The sequence below is a fragment of the Carassius gibelio genome, chromosome A16 (assembly GCF_023724105.1).
Source record: "Carassius gibelio isolate Cgi1373 ecotype wild population from Czech Republic chromosome A16, carGib1.2-hapl.c, whole genome shotgun sequence".
Lineage (NCBI taxonomy): Eukaryota > Metazoa > Chordata > Actinopteri > Cypriniformes > Cyprinidae > Carassius > Carassius gibelio.
In genome coordinates, this window is record NC_068386.1 from 4,261,811 (window position 1) to 4,283,159 (window position 21,349).

A 21,349-nucleotide genomic window follows, 5' to 3' on the forward strand; every position below is an offset into this window, starting at 1 on the left:
AACCCTGGGTTTGTAAAAAGTAAGAGGATATGGCCAAAGTCATATCACCCTGAAGCCCAAGACTTGTTACCTACTGAAGCTAAGCAGGCTTGGGCCTGTTAATACATGTATGGGAGACCTCCAGGGAAAACTAGGTTGCTGCTGGAAGATTTGTTAGTGAGTCCAGCAGTGGATGTTCACCCTCTGGTCTGTGTGGGTCCTAATGTCCTAGTATAGTATACACTATACTGTAAAAAGGACGTCCTTCAGATGAGACGTTAAACTGAGGTCCTTACTCTCTGTGGTCATTAACAATTCCAGCATGGCACTTCTTGAAAAGAGTAGATTAGGGGTCTATCTGCAGTATCCTGGCTAAATTCTCTGGCCCTAGTCAATCATAGTATCCTATAATAACCCCCATCTATTGAACTGGCGAACGCCCACATGGAGGGGAAAACAAAGCTTTCGTCCAATGAACTCCAGATATTTGTATGAGGTTTAGTTGTAATGTGTTAAGACAGTGATATTTAAGTATACACCTTATCGATGAGGCCTACTCTGTAGGAGAATATAAATGCAATGCATAAAGTTTAATATGAAATGTTTTCCCATATAACAACATTATAAGGAAAACTCTTAACCAGCGCATTGCATTCATATTACAGCCTCGTTTGCTTGTCTGCATTAAGCACACATCATCAATAAGGTGTGTACTAAATTAGATTTTTTTATTATAACTGTTTTCCACATGAAACATTTTAGAATGCAGGCTACTGCTGTTTTTAGCGATGGGTGCTTTAGGCTATATGGATTGCTAATGGCCAAAACTTGCATTTTGTTCAGACATCTCTGTTTTTCTTTTTCTTTTGAGAGGTGATCTAAATATTTTTGGGATTGGAATTTGTGCACACTGGTGGAGGTGAGGAGCGATCCTATGATATGATTGTAAAGTGCTTTTGGGTCTGCAGCAATACACAAAAAAGCACTAAATAAATGTTTCATTCATTCTTTTATTCAATAAGAAGATGTTGATGATGAAGAAGAATGTAATGTAATTTAATGTAATGTAAATGTAAATGAAGAAGAATATAAAACCAGATGAAAATTAATATGTTAGTATATTATGGCAAAAACAGACAAAAGTTGGATAAAATAAGACATAATTTCTGTTATTGATTAATCCAGGCTTTAAGTAGCCTAATATAAAGACAAGCAGAAAAAAAAACTGCATTTACTTTAACAGTTAAAGCTTCCATTGTTTTTAAAAAAAAGATTATAAGCAAAAGCATGTCTTGTAATTATGTATAAACAATGATATGGTGAGGAGTCAATTACACTAAACACACTGAATCTTCCCTCTCTTGTCCTCCAGATGGAGCTCCTCATACATAGAGTAAAGAAATCATATAAACAAAATACCTTAAGCAACATTAGCATTTAAAAGCATCCTGTCCTACCATGAGATTGCTTACAATTATAGTCAGCCATAAAGTGAAGTAAGAAAAAGAATGACGTAGATTACAAAAATTAGACAGAAGATCAGGCCAACAGCAACATTGACATGGTTGAGGATGCGTGCCATTCTGGAGTTTCTGCTTGCTATGTGCTGGTGTCCAAACATGTTAGCATCTCGAGTCTGTAAAATAAGTTAAATATAATAGTGTCACAATGTTTTTCTGTGTATAGCACCTTTCTTAAATAACATATTGCACATAAAAATAAAATCAAAACGCTTCACAGAATACAAAATCATTAAGAAAACTACACAAAAAGCAACACTTACAGTGTAAAACAATCGATTTTTATGATTGGCTGTAACAAAATCACGAAATATGTATCTTTTGGTAAGAGTCCATAAACTTCAGTCATAAGCATTTGCACTAGTTCTTGGAATCTTCAGATCTGCTGCTACCTGTAGTACTGTGGTCTAAACTAGATTAACTGGTCTGGCATGACCTATTTTTATGATGGTTTAGAGAAAAGTAAGATAATAAATATAATTACACAAAGTTGGAAAACCAAAGTTTTTGCTCAATTTTGAGACTTTGGGCTACTTTGCTGATATTACTAATATTCTGTTATTACATTTTTTTTTCTCACAGACCAAACCAGGAAGTTTATATTCTGAAAGATGTTACAGAGAGATTTTCCTTATATTTTTTTTTCTTGCTGTTGACAGTATTTTTTGATTTATGGAGTGATTACAAAAGAAATTAAATCCCTTCTGAGTAAAAAACAAACAAACAAACAACAACAAAAAAAGATTCATGAGGGTTCTGTGTGAGAGATATCGAAACTGTGGAACATATGTTCTTCCAGTTTGAACTTGTACAGGAATTTTGGCTTGAATCTCAAAACTGGCTTAATTCCAAACATACACCGCTTGGCTGTGGTCTCAGGTATTGTTGAAGGATAAAACCTTAGACTTTTTGATAAATAACTTAAAGGGGTCATGAACTGAGAATTCAAATTCCCTTGATATTTTGACATACAAGAGGTCATAAAAAAACCCTCAGAACTCAAAACTTTGTTGTTAGTCTAAAAACTGCTTATACTGAATACAATCTGCCAAAACAACAGCTTGTGGAATGTATCACTTTATGACATAATAGTGTGGCTAAACCCCGCCTCCACAAAAGATGATCAACGCCTGCTTCAACACCACTGCCTGTTTAGCCCCGCCCACTGACTCATGCAGAGTGTAAATAATGAGAGAGGCAAACCAATCAATAAAGATGTTCAGAAGAAAACTAGACGCTGTGCAGTGCAGTGCCAATATGTGGAAAACACAGTCTTTGTATTGCATTCTTTCTGATCCCAACATTAGGAAAAAGTGGATGAGCTTTATTTTTTTAATAAAGATCCAGACCTCATCAGTGAGAACTTGGTCCTTTGTTCATTTCATTTTTACAGCGGACTCGTTTTCAAACAAGGCACAATTAAACGTAGGATTCTCAGAAAGACTGAAACTAAAAGACGATGCTTTGGAGACTATTTTGAAAATGACGGTAATGTGGCACCACACAAGTGTGAGGAACTGTTTTTATTATGTGCTCACTATTGCTTTGTCTGTTATTAGGGGAAGTCGTGGCCTAATGGTTAGAGGGTTGGACTCCCAATCGAAGGGTTGTGAGTTCTAGTCTTGGGATGGACGGAATTGTGGGTGGGGGAGTGCATGTACAGTTCTCTCTCCACCTTCAATACCACGACTTAGGTGCCTTTGAGCAAGGCATCGAACCCCCAACTGCTCCCTGGGCGCCGCAGCATAAATGGCTGCCCACTGCTCCAGGTGTGTGCTCACTGTGTGTGTGTGTGTATGTGTGTGTGTTCACTGCTCTGTGTGTGTGCATTTCGGATGGGTTAAATGCAGAGCACAAATTCTGAGTATGGGTCACCATACTTGGCTGAATGTCACTTCACTTATTACAGATCATTTGATATGTACTGAGTATTTATGAATTTTAAATCTGAATCACAACAGCGTACATCTATGAAGAAAGTAGGCTGTCAAATATGCAACATTAGCCAATCAGAGAAGTGGGTGTTTACTTCTGAGTTAATCTGCAACGCCTGTTCAAAACAGAGGGGCTCAAAACATCAGGGCCATCCCAAGCTAAATTAGTCTATTTTAAATTATTTTTTTGTTTTTAAAGGCTTTAAAAGGGCTCTTGTCTAGTATATATTTTTCATTAGATCAGACAACATTTTAAGCTGACATGCGGTCATGTTACAATATAACCCAACAGTTGTTACAATGTTCCCCACCGATGGGGCTTTATCACTTTCACTATCAGTCTTTTGGGGGTAAAAAAAAAAAAAGACAAGACAAGACAAGAAAAAATACACTTATTATGAAACAAGACCACATATTTGTAATAGACAGGTGTGAAATGTATGTGGATAAAAAAAATATGTGTTAGGTTGTGCCCCACTCTCTGCTACGTTGAAGGTTTGCACTTGAATTTTGTTCATAAAATCCCCCTTGGGAAATATCTGTTGACTGAATGGCATCAAATCATTCTCACACTGTCCCGTCCTATATCCTGTCACAAAATATTATGTTTCTCTCTGAAAAACAACTTGGTAGAAGTATTTTGCAGGTGTTTTTATATAACCACAGAGAATAGCTGAGTTTAACAGTGAAAACTAGCAAGAGCTGTAGGATGACAGCAGGAGCAGCTAGGGTATTTTTTGTTTTGAAAGAAGCTCTGTAATGCATGTATTAAAGTTTTCTTTTTTTTGTTGTACTAAGAGGACCTGTGATAAATTAAGTTTTTGTTCTGTGGGACCACACATCTTTCTCTGTGATAGAAAGTAAAAGTAAGCTAAAAAACAGGAACAAAAATTGAAAACTGAGGAACACAAATCTACCGACAGACACCTTTCATATTTTACATGTTGCAAAAAATCTGAGCATGTCGGTCTTGTGAAAAAATGAAACTGAAAAATAAGACTTTGAAACAATGTAACAATATCAACAATGATTCATGTCATAAATAAAGCTTGATGCAGGCTGGAAATTAAAAAGATTAATTTCTGAAGATTAGAGTAATTCTTTACAAATACTGAAATACGAACCTTGGTAAATATTTCAGTACAGCCATGGCTTCATTATTTGGACTTTCACTATCGTCTGTTTCAGTTCCTATTATTAAGTGAAACATGCCATTCAAAAGGTACATCTTTGCCTATAAATGGTGCATATTAGTACCTTGAAGTTACGAAACATAAATTTTATATGAAGAGTTTGGTTAGCTTCCGGTTTCATTTGGGTCCTATATTTGGCGGTACAAAACAGTTCGCTTTGCTGCTTGATATTGAAAATTGATGTGTGATATCATATGATTTTAATCTGTTATCTTAATTAGGAACACACTAGTTTGTACTGCAAACAGTTTTACTGTGTACTGCACGTTGTTATTCTCCTCATTATTTACCTATGGTCGGTTAATGGAACGGAAGTCTCACCCATAGGCTTACTTCCGCATTGAGGAAAAAGGTGGATAAGACAGGTACAGTACATGAACTAATACTTACTGTGATGGAGTAAACAAGAGCAGCCGATCCCAGAGGTAAACAGCAGCACAACATGGTAAAGATGGAGTAGCACAGGTAATCTGGCAGTGGATTGGCCAGTGGAGTGAACACTTCAACAGTAGGCTGCACAGTGACCATATGCTGCCCCAGATATGAGCCCTGAGTGCACAGACCAGACGCCAACGGAGCTCCGCATTGCTGTGAAGCGATGTAAGAGGGAGGGAATCCAACCTCGGAGTACTCTGGAGGGTCCTGTTGCAGTGGAAGCAAATGGTACCGTGATTCTGAATTCCGGTCTGTTGGAAACTTTCTTGAATCCATGTTTCTCGTGACTGCAATGAGCTTTTCTGCACTACTGATCCGAGTCTGTCTCTGGTGTGTACTCAATAGTCAGTGATTTATCTGTTGCTTAACACATTCCTCTTAAGGTGACTGGTAGGTTGGGTTGCTCTGTAAGGGGAGGAGTGATAAGATTTTAGCATAGATTGAATTTACTGTAACTTCTCCAGGTTGACTGCAGGTGCCACCTGGTGGAATCAACATGTAACCTGATGAGCTCAGGAAAATTAAATATCAGGACAAAAATGTGATGTTTTCATAATTCCTGAGCATGTTCCAAACATGACTCAGATCAACTCATTCTTCCATTACACTAGCAAGGTTTTCGCCCCAGCAAACATGCTGTCATTCAATGACCTAAAACACTAAAAACATGTAGCACAATACAATGTTTTTGTTTGTAAATTGTCCTCAGAAAATAACAATGACACTACTCTGTTTAGAGAATTCATTGCACGTATATGTTACGTGGTCCAAGCTTACATTACAGTACAAAATCTTTATATATGGTAATAAAACTGCAACACTAACTCCTACAAAACAACTGCCACTTAACATAGTCTGCAACATGAATCTCTGTTACAAAAGAATAAATCTATACATCAGGTTTAAACAGAGATGCCAGCGAGTTCTCTTGGCCCGAGCTAATCTTAGATTGTCTAAAAGATGGTGAAAATGCAAAAGGCAATTTTTTTGCATTCTTAATTCATAGATGATTACTGTAAAATGTGTAATTAAAAGGAAAGGTGATTTGACACAGTGGTAAACATGCCTCTGTCCCAACATGTAGTGTAAAAAAAAAAATCAACATTTGTTTATATATTTTTATGAAATAAAATGAAGTTGGCCAGTGAAAACATTGGAATTGTTTTCTTTGCAATTCAATTCAGTTAAATAAAGGTTGAAGATAATTAACAAATAGCATGTTCTTGATTTTATGACATTTCACAAGATATCCCAACTTTTCTGGAGCTGATTTTGTAGTATTACTGTAGAAATCAAGTTGATTTTTGTATGCATGTACGTGTTTATGCATGCGTGTTTGTATTTATGTATTGAACATACGTTTAACAATTGAAAAAAAAAGTATTTGTGGCCTTTATATATATATATATATATATATATATATCTTTGGTGGTTCTATTTGAGTGCGCTGAGTGAGGAAATATTTTTTGTACAGTAATTTGAAAGATGCAGTCATTGAATGTATTTTCTGACAAAGCAATTAACAAAATCCACGGTGTAGCGCACATAGACTGCTGTTGTACTCACTGTGTGAAGAGTTTTGAAAAAGTGGCCCAAGTATTGAAAAATGGATTCAAGCCATTGTAAAAAAAAAACTGTAGTTTCTTCCTGTCAGTAGTCCATGCCTATACTCACAACTTTACACGTGCTTTAAGAGAAACCACTAAATGAGAAACACTTTTATCACCAATTTAAAAATCAAAATGTTTCCATTGGTTTCTTCACTGTGGTATCCACGTGATGTGAAAGAAAACGTGATTCATCAGACCAGGCCACATTCTTCCATTGCTCTGTAGTTCAGTTCTGATGGTCACATGCTCACTGTAGGCGCTGGACATGGATCAGCACGCGCACCCTGACTGGTCTGCATGCTGAGAGTCTGGTATTGTGCTCTGGTTCAGGATTTTCTGTAATGATGAAGCAGTCAGAATAAGAGGAGGAGAGTTGTACATTTGTGGGAGTAGTGACAAGAACTTCACCATTGTTTCCATCATACTATGTGACTGCAACCCAATGGTTTCACATTCACTCTGATGAGATACATTTAATATCGGGGGGTTTATTTCACAGCACCCGAGAGTATTTTTGGGACCTTGTATGACGTCTTGTGTTTTAGAAAAAAAACTAACAAAAAAAGTTAAAAAACATAAAACTTTTTCATTAATTGAGAAACATTTTTTTAAGAATAAGGTCCCAGAGTGGATAAATCTGAAAACGCCATCATTGCATTTTTGTATGGATGGGGCAATATTATCTGAAACGATGATGTCATCACCCCACTGTCAGACACCTCGCGTAAGAGCAACAACAACAATTGTTTGTATACAGCATGCAAGGATATGCGCCTGCTCCAAGTCTTCTTCTTAATTTTTTGTGTATCTCTGTGGCAAAATTACAGCACCACATACTGAGCTGGCATGTAAATTACATCGTTTTCAGTCAGTTTCACTGGTTTTGTGTGGACGCAGATATTTCTTGATATGACGCCATGCGGACAGGATTTGTTTTTATAATGAGTGAAAAAATATCAGATTGGGGTAAGGGGAATCAAACCCCCAACCTTGCACTTAACATCACAATGCACGACCAATTGAGCTACAGGAACACTCTAAATGTAAAACTATAAATGTTTACTTATCACTCAGTACCCTTATGGGAATTGGATTTCTAGCTGCTGTAACAACGTTTGTATAAAGGGTGGTTAGTTAAGTTTATGCACATGCTCCTTAAAGACATAATATATGTAATTTGGGTGTAAAACATTTTTATTTCCTCAACATTTATATTAGTATATACTTCATCATTAAACAGGGTATTCCTTGAATCATACATCAGCAGGAAAAAACAAATAAAAATACTTGTTGATTTCTCAAAACAATGTAATATAAACAGATTGAACCATGCTCCCTTTTAATAATCAAAAACTGACCCCTCTACACTTGTTGAGCCCTTATCCAACCCTTAAACAAACCCATAATACCAAACCCTAACCCTAACCTACCCATATCACACCTCAATAGCAGCAAAAGTGTTGTACATTAACAAAAGCTTTTATCATTGTAAAGCATCTGAAAAAAATAATGTGTCGATTTTCAAGATGTGCATGATCATATGAATTAAATGTTTAGTGACATTTGTAAGCATTGTAATTTAAATGAACTATCTGTTGATCTTTAGGTAATGTTAAATAAGTTTAGTAAACATTAACAAGCACATTATCTCATGTTTCTAGCCATATCTCTCTCTCTCTCTCTCTCTCTCTCTCTATATATATAAATATATTAACTAATGATCTGTTAAGCATTATATAATGTTTGTTAATGATTTATTAAAGTTATTATAAAGTGTTACCCGAAATTAATTTCTCATAAATTGGAAGGTACAGTAGTTATTTACTGTCATATAAAGATGTTGCATGCATGATAAAAAAAGGGGTTAAAAAATGTGGATTGACAGATTTCTGATAGATTTCTGCCAATCCACATTTTTAAAACCCTTTTTATCAGCTAATTAGATTTTTTTAACATACAGTTTTATTATATACATACATAATAAAACTCTATGTAAAAAAAAATAAAAATAAAATCTAATTAGCACAGCTCAAGATAAGAAAAAAAGTCTAAACATGCAATAATCAGTCTTAAAGCACATGTCATAGGCTTTAATGATACATTGAGCAAATGGCATTTACAATGCAGAGAATCAAATCTGTTTGTAATCTGCATCCAACCATGACAGCTCTATCAGCTTTTATGAAGTGAAGTTAAGACATTGACAATAATCAACAGTACAATGAAAACGAGGCCAACACCAAGGGAGGCATGATTCAGGATGAGTGTCATTTTGGAGTTCTTCTCTGCTAATTCTCGCTGTCCTGAGAAATTGGCGTTTCGAGTCTGTGAAAACAATTGTAAAACATTAATGTCAACCATTTCTGTTCTCATTCTGAGTTGCTTAGAGCGAATGGCATCTGGGGAGTTCTCAAAAGAAGGGACAGACTTTTCTTAGTAGCATGTAACGCTTCATTTTTAAATTGATGGAAAGTTTACTCTATGATGGATGGATGCAGTTTATTGGGCTTCAAAATCTCAACCACTAGTCACTCCTATTAAAAAAGTAGGGCTGTGCAATTAATTGTTTCCACTGTAATGCGCAACTCGTCAGTAAAGCCGGTCCTATGATAGAGTGGTATTCATTACACAGAGCCTTAGTTCACTGACAATTAGGCAATATCGCATTCATAATCGCAGATTAATCACACTCTTAAGCAGTTATGAGCAGCAGGCTGTATAATTTGTGTGAAATATTTTATTTTTGCTATCACTATGGCCATTTGACTTATAGCAGTGTTCAGTGTTTCCTATACTGTACATCGAGTTATTTGTGCTCGTCACTATATCAAATCTGATCACCACAAATAAATCTTCCAGAAGGATTATATTTCATTGAATAGAATGAGCGCTTTACATTTCAAAATTAAAATGTAGCGCGGGTGTTTTTATATGAATGTATTTTTGAAAACAACCGACTGTCTTCAGAAAAGCTTCGATGTCATTTTAATTACCCTGGAAACACTGGTGGAAACATTGGTGTCTGTCAGTAAGTAAATTGGGCTACTACCAGTATTACTATCTTGTATCCTGCAATAATAATTTGCTCAAACTCACTTTTTTTGATGAACAGAAAAAAGGAAAATCAACCAAACATATTGGCCCCCCACAGAGCCGTAGCTGGGGTCAGCGGGGTTGTACCAGTGGGCCCTGTTTGAAATGGTTTAATTTCTATGTTCGTTCATTTTTATTTATTTCTGCTATTTACACAATGTTTATGTATGTTCGTTCATTTTTATTTATTTGTGCTATTTACACAATGTTTACGTTTTTTTTTTCAGGTTTGTAGGTGTCCAGGTACAGAAACAGAATAATTAAATGAAAAATAGCACTGGATAGTCTTCAATGTAAAAATGAAATATACAATCAAACCAAGATGTATTCAGACATTTCTCACAACTTTTCTCACATTATTACAGTTTATTTGCTATTGCTTCTAAAATGGTTATAAAATGTGACAAAAACTTATAGTTAAACTGTGTGAGAACAAATTCGTCTTAATAATGTCATAACTTCAGATAAAACTTCAGATAGAGAGATAAAAAATTTATATCTATCTATTTCACTAGTAGTTCACTGTATGAAGATTCTTTGGGTATAATATGTCACAGTTTGCTTAAATTGGTTATACTCACTTACATAAATGTATTAGTGTCCTGCTAAAATAAATAATAAAAATATTTTATATTAAAAATATGACTTTAAAAAAGTTTGCTAAAATGCAATACAGTTTCAGACAATAGAGCAACCAATAATAAATAGCCTATTTATTATTATTATACATTAACTGTAATATAAATGTTAAATAATTTAAATGAAAGGAAAGCACATGTGCTAATACTTACAGAGCAGGAGAAAATCAGCGCAGCAATGCCCAGAGGAAAACAGCAGCACAGCATGGTAAAGATGGAGTAACCCAAGTAATCTGGCAATGAACTGGCCAGTGGAGTAGCGATCTCAAAAACTGCAGGCTGTACAGCAACCACAGCTTCTCCTGAATACGGCCCTGAGGAGGGAGGATATCCAGCACTGTCCTGGTCTGCTGGTGGTGGTGCTGAAGGATGCAACATTGCTGATTTCTCAGATGAATCCCATGCTCCTGGAGGCTGACTGAAAGACTGGCTGGGATCCATTACTCTGAAAATTGGGTTTTGATTGAATTTTCCTTTGCTTTGTGCTCTGATGAGACGTATTCTTGTTTTCTGGTTCAGTCTTCTCTGTAGCCTACTGATGAAGGCAGTCAGCATAGGGAGGTGCGTTGTTGTTTGCATAGAATGAGTGACATGAACTTTATAGCTGCGTCCAATCCCAATCTTACTTGAAGCAGTGCATGCCGGTTAGAAATTCTGAACGTCACATGTGGCATCAAAGTAAGTGAGAGGGTTTCGGGAGAAGATCGATTCAGCCGCTGCAGTTTCTCCAGAGCGACTGCAGGAGCGCTGATGACGACACAGCGATTTCACGATTGTCCAGATTCACCACAACGATCTCATGTGTTCGTAGGCCTACCTTTTTTCATTTCCGATAATGGCCACACATCTGTGAATTTAGAACGGTAAAAGTTTTTTGTTTGTTTGTTTGTTTACTGTAGTCGCACTGTTGTCCCGTTTATCATACAAAACTGATAAAAGCACATAGCCTACTCCCACTTTATTGATATTTAAGTATCACAAAGTTGAACGTTATTCTTGAAAACAATACCCCCCCCCCCCCAGGGTGTCCACCTGTCCCGCGTAGCGCGTGCGCGCACAGCGTTTGAAGCCCTATTAAAGCGTCCCACAAATTGAGACTGTGTCACGCATAATCAATGCTTGCTCAAAAAAAGTTGGTCGCTCATCTATATCTGGAGTCATCAACCCGTCGATCGCGGTCGACAAGTCGATCTTGGAAGCATTTTAAGTCTTTTCAAAATCTGGTAAAAAAAAGGTCGAGCCTCCGCTGACTGCGCGCGCACCTCTCGAAACAAATGAGACAACTGTTTTAGACTGAAAACCAGACCATACAACTGATTTAGAGGCGGGTGCCGGTGTGATGAGATGTACTAATATCCGTCTGCTCGGGCATGATTGTTAAATAAAATTAAATAGCTAAAGTAAATCGTAAGTGGAAGTGCATTTGTCGATTCTGTCATAAGCATACAGTACATCAGCAATTACACATGTTTAGGGGAATAGGGCATTATTAATATACCATGTAAGGTGGTATGTGCTAGAAATGGGTAAACCACTATCAGTGAGCCTGCCCATGGGGTGGGGGCACCGCTACTCAAGGCAGTGTCCCACATTGTCCCTCAGAAACATACCCCTTGTCCCCCCTTGGGCTTATTAGTAGGTGGTCACCTTCTTTTACACCCTAACGTAGGCTATATCGTCATTCGCGATGACATAATTATATCAAGTCTATCATCCCAATCCGGTATTACGAGATTTACGGTTTCAGAGATGTTTGGTTTCCATTAATTTATATTCATGGCTTTCTCGGACACGCGCGTGGAACCAGTTGGAACTGAGAATTTCAGTTCACGCTCATCGTATTTCGGCATATATATATATATATATATATATATATATATATATATATATATATATATATATATATATATATATATAAAAGGTACATATATTTACCTATGTCTAAACCACATTTGTTCATAATTTTGAAATTATTATTTTTTTTTGTTGTAATTATTAATTTATTAGTTACTGAATTATTTCACTTATGCTAGTTGTATTTATTTCCTGCCTCTCTAAATTAGTTTGTCTTCAGTTTATTGCGCTATAGCCTGCAGTGCTCTAAAACTATGTCTGGTAGGCTACATTTGGTAAACTGTAAATGAGAAAACAAATAATTCATCATTTTCATGTAAAAAAAAAAAATGTATATATATATATATATATATTACAATTGTACATAAGTGTGCTTGTGCTTGTGTTGATAACATTTGTATTAGTATGGTTCTTTGTTCATGTTCAACTTCATTTACGCTATAAGGCTTATATATTAATTTATTTGAAATGTGTGTGCGTGCGTGAGTGTTTATATATATTATTCATGTAATTTTAAATGTACTTTTATTTTTATTAAATTAATGGATCATTGAAGAACAAAATGATAAACTTCTTAAAATAAACCAATAAAATAAAATTTTAATCAAGTTAAGAAATGTCTACTTTTTTATAGAGAGAATAGAGATAGTGTTAGAGGACTTTTTTATGAAGAATATGTTTATGAAACTGCGTGACTAATTTGTAAATTTATATTTTTTTTTGTAATATTTTACTTTGGAAACATTAAAAAAAATAAAATATAAAAATACATTTTAGCAGCAGTTTTTGCAGCAGTGGTTGTATCATTGTTTACAACCAGACAACATGGAGAATACGAACAGGGATCATCGCAGCAGTATGTCTACAGATACGTTCATAGGTTTATTACATTAACAAATTGTAATAACTAATAATAACAGACACAAGTTTAAAGCATCGGAAGCTACAAAAAAAAAAATAAAAAAAAAAAAATAAGAGCACAAAGAACTGCAATCAATGTACAACTAGCTGAGGTTTGCTGTTCTTTAACAATACACAAAGAATGCTTGCAATCATTCAGTTAGGGATGAATGCACAAAACGTGCACTGTAAATTAATAAAACGTTATAAACGAGTACGAAATGATTAACAAATTTAGTTTGTGCAACGCAGAACATATATTAACATTTTTATAGATATATATTTTTAAATATTTAATTAAACCTGCCGTGACAAAATGAGCGTGAACTTAAATTCTCAGTTCCACCATGGTTCCACGCGCAAATCCGAGAAACCAGTCACACCCACTGAAACCGAAAATCTCGTAACACAGTGATGAAAATACTCATTTAAATATACAAAGTCAGTAATCGTAACTGCGGTCAGTTAAAACCTCATATGAAAAGTTTAAGTCTTGATCCGAAAACCAATGCAACCGGTTGTTAAATCGAAAACAAGAACCGTTCCAGCAGTGGGCGTGTACGTTCGTTATCCGGCTTGCTGCACAAATTATGCTTCTCAGCTTGTGTTCGTCTTCATTTCTCTCTTCACATCAGTTCAGTCAGTGTTCTGTTTGAGTAAATTAACTACTCTTTATTGTAGCCTATTGTAGACCCAGAGGGAGTGTCAGTAACGTAAAATAAAATATTATCACTTAAGTCATTTGTGGATTAATATGGAGCCCCTAAAGGGTCCTAGTGGTGGAAAAAAATCAGAGTGAGTGAAATAATTTGGGGTGTCAGAAAAAAAAATTTTTATAATTTTTTTTGCGTTCTCTTGAAAAACGTTTGCATTCCTTCGCAAACATTTTGCATTTTCTCGCAAAGACATCTGTGTTCCCTTAGCCTGGTAATACCAGACCCTGCTACTTCACTTTGCTTCGTAGACAGAGTCTGGAATGGCATAATAGAGAAGTGTTTTCTCTCTCGCTAGGGGGCGCTTGTCTGAAGTTTAAAATCATTGGTTACCCGTAAGCCAATCAGATACGTTTAGTTATGACTTATGTTATGCGCCTGTACAGCCCCATGACGCACAGACATCATGCATCCAACTCAAATCTATGATTGAACTTCCACTGTAAACCTGTTGTTAAACACTCTTCTTGTTCTGGCTTCAGTTTGAAAAAGAGTTGAATGTTCTCCATAACAGAGCGAATTGCATCCTGTGTCTCGTTTCCCATTTCCGCGGTCATTTCGGTTTTCGATTTCTCTAACCTACAATTTAAAACTCGGTGCTTAGCATCTACGTCACGGCTCTCAGCCCGCCCTCTGCTCATTGATTGGCCCGGCTGTTTTCAGACCGGTGGCAAACAGAAAGCTCTGACGCTGTATCAGAGTACAGAAGCGAAATGAAATTGAGCGGAAGTAGTAAGTCTGACGTAGTCAGGCTAGAGTTCCCTTGCAAAACTTTGCATTCTCTCGCAAAATTACTTGCATTCCCTCACAAAACTTTTGCCTTCTCTATAAAGATATTTGCGTTCTGTTGCAAAACATTTGCATTCTCTTGCAAAACCAGCTGAGCTCCGACCAACACTTCCTGTTTACTTTACAGCTTGTAGTTCATACAGCTCCATAAGATCACAATGGAGCAGTTCATAGAGTTTTGTTTTGAACTTGGAGAAATAGTCAGTGCATTCTTATAAAGGTACAGTTTTGGGACATACTAAAACGCATAATCTAAAATACTGTGTGACGAGAGCCTTGGGAATGGAGCGAGGCCTGTGGAGCAGGCTCAGACTTTATTTTATGTTTTGTGTGCGACAGTCATCCACGAGAATGGGCTGTCGCCCTCTATTAGTATTTTATAATTAAAGTTTTGTTTGAATGTTTGCCAGTTCCCGCCTCCTTCTTCCCGTGACTATGAACGTTTATTTCACACTGGATGACTAAATTCAGTACACAGATTACACACCATATTATTAAAGCAAACAGACAGCCCAGAATATGAACGTAACCCAGTAAACTGCATTTGAAGCATAGGCTATCCCTATAGAAAGAAAAAACTTAATTAATGGACTTAGTGGTATAAAAATGCAGAATTCGGCATACAGTTTATTAATAAATTATACATGAAAGAAAGTAAGCCAAGAAAAACAGACACATTTTCTTTATGGGAAGAAAATAAGTCTGTTCTTCTGGGCTTACTTTCTTTTATTTTAAAATTGGACTCAAGTTCAAATAAGTCAGCTTTGCTTATAGTTTAAGACATGGTTCTGGGACATTCTAAAACACTTAATGTGGATGTAGCTACTATAACAGTGACATTGGAGGCCCAATTCGGTAAGGCTTAATAAATAATAATAATACAAACAACAATTGTAATATTAATAACCTTAATTGCTATAAAGCAAACAGCCATAATACAATGTTAAAAACCAGGCTATAGAAAGGCTATATGGTTAAGGGAGGCTATTGGACAAAGACAGTAAAACCAAAATATGGTAAACAGTTTATTAATTAAATGCAACCTTTGTTTCTTAGGCTACAGGGCATAATTCAATTTTTAATTCAGTGTGAAGATTCAATAATATAAAAAAGATTATTAGAAATGTTATAAAGCGACCTGTTCTCATTTTGCTCTATACGAGAATGCAATTTTCCCTGAATATCCAAAATATTGCATATGTGACATTGATTTTATATAGGCCTAACAGTTCAACAAAAAAGGCAATATTAAGTGTACATTTTAAATTTTAAAAGAAACCTACATTTTAAACAAAATATTGCCCATAGTTCCAATGAAATCTGCAACAGAACGTGTGTCTCAAAGCAATAGCAGTGTTTCGTCATAAAACATGAATAGAAAAACTCTATAACAGTAAAAATGCATCTGTAAATCAATTTAAGGGGCCGAATATTGTCCCTGCAATTCATGCAATTCTGCTTGTATGCACACAGAATATTATTATTTTTTAATTCTATATTTGGTCTTTTTTTTTTTAAATCACGTCTTAAATAAGTCGCATTTTATTTATGAGAGGAAAACTGCTGTTCTTCTGTTCCCTCGGCTCTCGTCACACAGTGTTTTACATTAAGCGTTTTAGTATGTCCCAAAACTGTACCTTCATAAGAATGCACTGACTATTTCTCCAAGTTCAAAATAAAACTCTATGAACCGCTCAGTTGTGAACTTATGGAGCTGTATGAACCAATACAAGCTGTAAAGTAAACAGGAAGTGTTTGTCAGAGCTCAACTGGTTTTGCGAGAGAATTTAAAGGTACTGTAGGGAACTTTTGTAAAAAAAAATATTTTTTACATATTTATTAAACCTGTCATTATGTCCTGACAGTAGAATATGAGACAGATAATCTGTGAAAAAAATCAAGCTCTTCTGGCACCTCCCAGTGTCCTATTGCCATTTGCAGAAACTCCATCGCTCCCGGTAAAAAATAACCAATCAGAGCTGCGGTCCTTAACTTTGTTTGTGTTCAAAATGTAGAAAAATGTATATAATAAGCGAGTACACCATGAATCCATTTTCCAAACCGTGTTTTTAGCCTGTCCTGAATCACTAGAGTACATCTATAATAAGTGTTTATATTCGGACTATTTTAGATTGCTTCGGGGGTACCGCGGCGGAGTAACCCAGTACCTTTGTGATTCTTCATAGACATAAACAGAGAGAAGTAGTTCCAGCTACGATGTTCTTCCGCAAGATGCAAGCAGTTCTGTTTATTAACCGCTAGAGCGTCAAAAGTTCCCTACCGCAGCTTTAAATATCTTTGCGAGAGAAGCAAAAGTTTTGCAAGGGAATGCAAGTAATTTTGCGAGAGAACGCAAAAAAGTTTTGCGAGGGAACGCAAAGGTTTGCGAGAGAACACAAAAAAATCTAAACATTTTTTCACCACAATGACCCTTTAGGGGCTCCATGGATTACTGCTTACCACGTAGAATCATTTCAAACGATTCAGTAAAATTTGGTGAACTGGTTCAACTGGTTCACTAAGAAACACCGGTTAAATCTAATGATTTGTTTGCGAACCAGACATCACTAATTTAAAATATCATGAGGATTCCACATATCTAAGCAAAATGATGAAGCCTGACAGACGTTGGCATGTTACATGGTCGCTACATACCTCATGCAAACACATCTCTGAAACATCAGATGCCTTATCTTAAAATTACGGAGCCCTGTGCACCCCCTGTGCATGACTAATAGGCAAAACTTGGTGGAATCAACATATAACTTAAAGTATCAGGACACTAATGGGAATGATTTCATGATTCCTAAGCTTGTCTTTTGGAGGGATATTCCTTCCCCCCAATTACAGTTTTTATTTAAAATTGATGGGAAACATTTCTAAATATAGGTAATTATTTAGATTATTTTTATTTTTTATTTTTAGATTTGCATTATTATTTCAGAATGATATTACTGTAGAAATGTAGCAAACGGTTGCTGTCAGCAGTCCTCGTCTACACTGATACCTTTTGTATATGGCAATAAAATTGACTTACACCTCCACCTAAATCTAATTGTTTTGAAAGGATATTCATTTTTAGATTTGGAATTTATTTCAATATTGTATTTCTGTGGAAATGTACAAAAATGCTGTTTTATAAATTAATTAATTTATACATGGATTAATATTATTATTATTATTATTATTAGTCCAGTTTGTTGTTGTGCTCACTGTGTGACAAGTTTTGAAAAAGTGACCCAAGTATTGAAAAATGGGGATTATTTTAAAAGAAGACCACTTTGAAATAAAATAGAAACACCTTTATCTCAGTTTTAAAATCAATATGTTTCTGATGCTGATGATTAACAAGTAATCAAACTGACCCCTCTACACTTGTTGACCCCTTGTCCAACCCTTAAACCTACCCATAATACCAAACCCTAACCCTAACCTACTCATATCACAGCTCAATAGCAGCAAAAGCTTTTAATCAATGTACAACATCTGTTAAAATAATCTGTCAATTGATGATTGCATGATCATATGAATTAAAAGTTTAATGACATTTGTAAGCATTGTAATTTACATTATCTGTTGAACTTTAGGTAATGTTTAACAATGTTAGTAAACATTAACAATTAACATTAACTAATGATCCATTAAGCATTACATAATGTTTGTTAATGATTTATTATAGTGTAACCCAAAATTAATTTCTCATAAATTGGCAGGCACAGTAGTTATTAACTGTCAGATACAGATACAGATACAGCCTGCATGCATTGAAAGACAGACAGACAGATTTATGATATAATTATGCCCACATACAAAATAAAACAGTATGTAAAAAAACTCAAATTAGCACAGCTGCATACAAGATAAGCAAAAAGTCTAAACATGCAATAATCAGCCTTAAAGCACATGTCATAGGCTTTAATAATACAGTGAGCAAATGGCATTTACAATGCAGAGAATCATATCTGTTTGTAATCTGCATCCAATCATGACAGCTCTATCAGCTTTTATGAAGTCATAGCTAAAACATTGATGATAATCAACAGTACAATGAAAACGAGGCCAACACCGAGGGCGGCATGATTCAGGATGAGTGTCGTTTTGGAGTTCTTCTCTGCTAATTCTCGCTGTCCTGAGAAGTTGGCGTTTCGAGTCTGTGAAAACAATTGTAAAACATAACATCAGCAACTTTTGAGCTTCCCTGAGCCAATGGCAGATGGGGTCGTTCTCAAAAGAAGGGGCAGACTTTTCATAGTAACATGTAATGCTTCATGTTCGTTTGATGGAGAGTTAATTTTTTTAGATGGATGGATGCAGTTACTGAACTTCAAAATCTCAACCACTAGTCACTGCTATTCAAAGCTTGGAAGAGCCAGAATTTTTTATATATATAACTCCAGTTGTATTGGTCTGAAACAAGAAAGACAAACACACCTAGGAAGGCTTTAGGGTGAGTAATCTGGGGGAACTAACCCTTTAAGGCATCAGTTTTCACCATGTTTTTTTTTTTTTAGAATGTGTAAATACACAGTTTTACCAAAACCACAAGAACAACCCTTAGATGAAAATGCATAACTGCTAACGCTTACGCTTCAGCTTTGGCAGGTGGGAAAGGAGACCAGAGGCCGTGTTTTAAAACATTTAGATTAACAACACATCTCTTTTGCCAAGCATTAAAATAATGCATCTCATAAATTGTGTTTGCAGTTGCATCTGATCAAATGTGCATTCTTACTCTTTATCTTTGATTAAACTAATTAATTTTACTTTGCTGGAACAGCAGTTATGCTAATGATGTCTCTGTTTGTTTCTATGTTCTATGTGTAACTAGGATTTACACAAGCTCCAGTTTGGATCCAGAACACCTGAGAAGAAATGATGCTGACCCCTCAGAGGACCCCCGATGATGCTAACCCTGAATCAACAAACAGAACTAACAAATATTGCTACAAGCATGAAAGCATCATATAATAATTGCTGTTAATAATGTTCATCGTCTGGTTGACTACGTCTTGTATTAATTTTTCTGAAAATTCCTGTCATATGCGCACAAACTGACAGTCACCACTTATAAGCTACTACTAAATATTGTACATATTGTACATTTTCTGTAAAGTTGCTTTGTAATGATTTGTATTGTAAAAAGCGCTATACAAATAAACTTGAATTGAATTGAACTGGAATTCATTGATCTCAAGGCTGTAATGTGATTTGTTATTAAGGCAAACGTGATCCAACTTGACTGTTATGCTTTCTCTAATACCAAAGACTATAAAATACCCAAGATGTGTCACCCCCATAGTTTTGAATTGGGAAAAATGCAAAGCTCAATATTCCACTCTATTGAACGAAGCTCAGTCTTCTAAGTAAAAGTGCCAGTCACTAATCTGTAAAGTCAGAGCATCCCTGCAGCTGGCAGAAGTCCCAGTAGCTTTAGAAACAGTCAGCATTCTGAGACATGCACCCAGATCTGCACAGTGGCTGATAAAAAAAAAAGCTTTGTAATTTCTATCTGAGCAAATTAAAAAACACTTATGAGACCGTTGTTGTCAGTTTTCATTGGTGAATTCAAATGTGAAATTTATTCTTAAGTTTGGGAAGCAGTTTTGGATAATTTGACATTTCTCTATTCAAAGAGACAGGAGCTGCACTTGCATGCTTGAGAGGAGTTTCAAAGATGGCCGCTGAGTGAAATGACTTGACATGATTTTGGTAATACAGACCCTGGTATCTCCCAATAGTAAGACGATCTCTGGTTTTACCATGTTAAGACGACACATTTGAATGTGTAGCCTTTACTTGAAAACATGCTGTTAAATTTACTTTCATTATTTAAGTAAAAATGGTTTCCTATTTTTTTTTTCTTTCTTTTTTATTATTTATACAGAACTACAACAGTAAAAGAATAATAATAAAAATAATAAGATTTTTAATGTGTGGGATCAATGTGGGGTACTTAAAAAATGCAATGTAGATTCAGACAGCAGTAGTGTAAAAAAAAAAAATATATATATATATACAGTATATACTGTACAAAAACTGTAAACAAACGTTTTTCTATATTTTATGTATATTTATTATAACTAAACACTGAAACCATGGTACAAACATACCCAATTTTATTCTTTTTTTTTTTTACTTCTCTTTTGCATGAATATTTTATGCTTATTATTTATATATAATGTTAAGGAAATTAATGAAAAGAAAGCAAATGTGCTAATACTTACAGAGCAGGAGAAAACCAGCGCAGCAATGCCCAGAGGAAAACAGCAGCACAGCATGGTAAAGACGGAGTAGCCCAAGTAATCCGGCAATGGATTGGCCAGTGGAGCAACGGTCACAAAAACTCCAGGCTGTGCAACAACCACAGTTTGTCCTGGATACGGTCCCTGGGTGTAGGGGCCTTGGGGGAACTGGAAGGAGGGAGGATATCCAGCAAGATTGTCCTGGTTTGCTAGTGGTGGTGCTGAAGGATGCAACATTGCTGATTTCTCAGATGAATCCCAGGCTCCTGGAGGCTGATTGAAAGACTGGCTGGGATCCATTTGTCTGATTATTGGAATTTGATTTAATTTTTCTTTGCCTTGTGCTCTGCTGAGACGTATTCCTGTATTCTGGTTCAGGCTTCTCTGTGCTGATGAAGGGAGTCAGCATAGGGAGGTGGTTTGTTTGCAGAGAAGGACTGACTAACTTT

At 35.8% G+C, this 21,349-nt stretch overlaps 2 protein-coding genes and 1 long non-coding RNA gene across 3 annotated transcripts; all 3 read right to left on the reverse strand.

Annotated features, from left to right (window-relative positions):
• Window positions 1-971: 971 nt before the first annotated feature.
• LOC128031009 (uncharacterized) lies at window positions 972-5,582 on the reverse strand. Its single transcript, XR_008188027.1, has 2 exons — window positions 5,017-5,582; window positions 972-1,615 (listed from the first exon to the last, which is right to left on the reverse strand). It is a non-coding gene; the product is annotated as an uncharacterized LOC128031009 (long non-coding RNA).
• A 2,240-nt stretch (window positions 5,583-7,822) lies between these two features.
• Window positions 7,823-10,998, reverse strand: LOC128031185 (transmembrane protein 91-like). The gene is made up of 2 exons (XM_052619438.1): window positions 10,556-10,998; window positions 7,823-8,996 (listed from the first exon to the last, which is right to left on the reverse strand). The coding sequence occupies exons 1-2, from the start codon at window positions 10,979-10,981 to the stop codon at window positions 8,844-8,846; spliced, it is 579 nt and encodes a 192-aa protein (XP_052475398.1). The 5' UTR covers window positions 10,982-10,998; the 3' UTR covers window positions 7,823-8,843.
• Window positions 10,999-18,311: 7,313 nt separating this feature from the next.
• On the reverse strand, window positions 18,312-21,349 carry LOC128031187 (synapse differentiation-inducing gene protein 1-like). The gene is made up of 2 exons (XM_052619440.1): window positions 20,883-21,349; window positions 18,312-18,809 (listed from the first exon to the last, which is right to left on the reverse strand). Exons 1-2 carry the CDS (start codon window positions 21,198-21,200, stop codon window positions 18,663-18,665), a joined length of 465 nt encoding a protein of 154 aa, XP_052475400.1. The 5' UTR covers window positions 21,201-21,349; the 3' UTR covers window positions 18,312-18,662.

What these genes read in the sequence shown, in the direction of transcription:
- LOC128031185 (XM_052619438.1), bottom strand. Translation starts at nt 10,981, where the DNA reads ATGCAAACAACAACGCACCTCCCTATGCTGACTGCCTTCATCAGTAGG. An exon ending in CGCTGATTTTCTCCTGCTCT is followed by an intron (nt 8,997 to 10,555) that starts GTAAGTATTAGC and finishes TTGTTTTCACAG; the next exon opens with ACTCGAAACGCCAATTTCTC.
- LOC128031187 (XM_052619440.1), bottom strand. Translation starts at nt 21,200, where the DNA reads ATGGATCCCAGCCAGTCTTTCAATCAGCCTCCAGGAGCCTGGGATTCA. An exon ending in CGCTGGTTTTCTCCTGCTCT is followed by an intron (nt 18,810 to 20,882) that starts GTAAGTATTAGC and finishes TTGTTTTCACAG; the next exon opens with ACTCGAAACGCCAACTTCTC.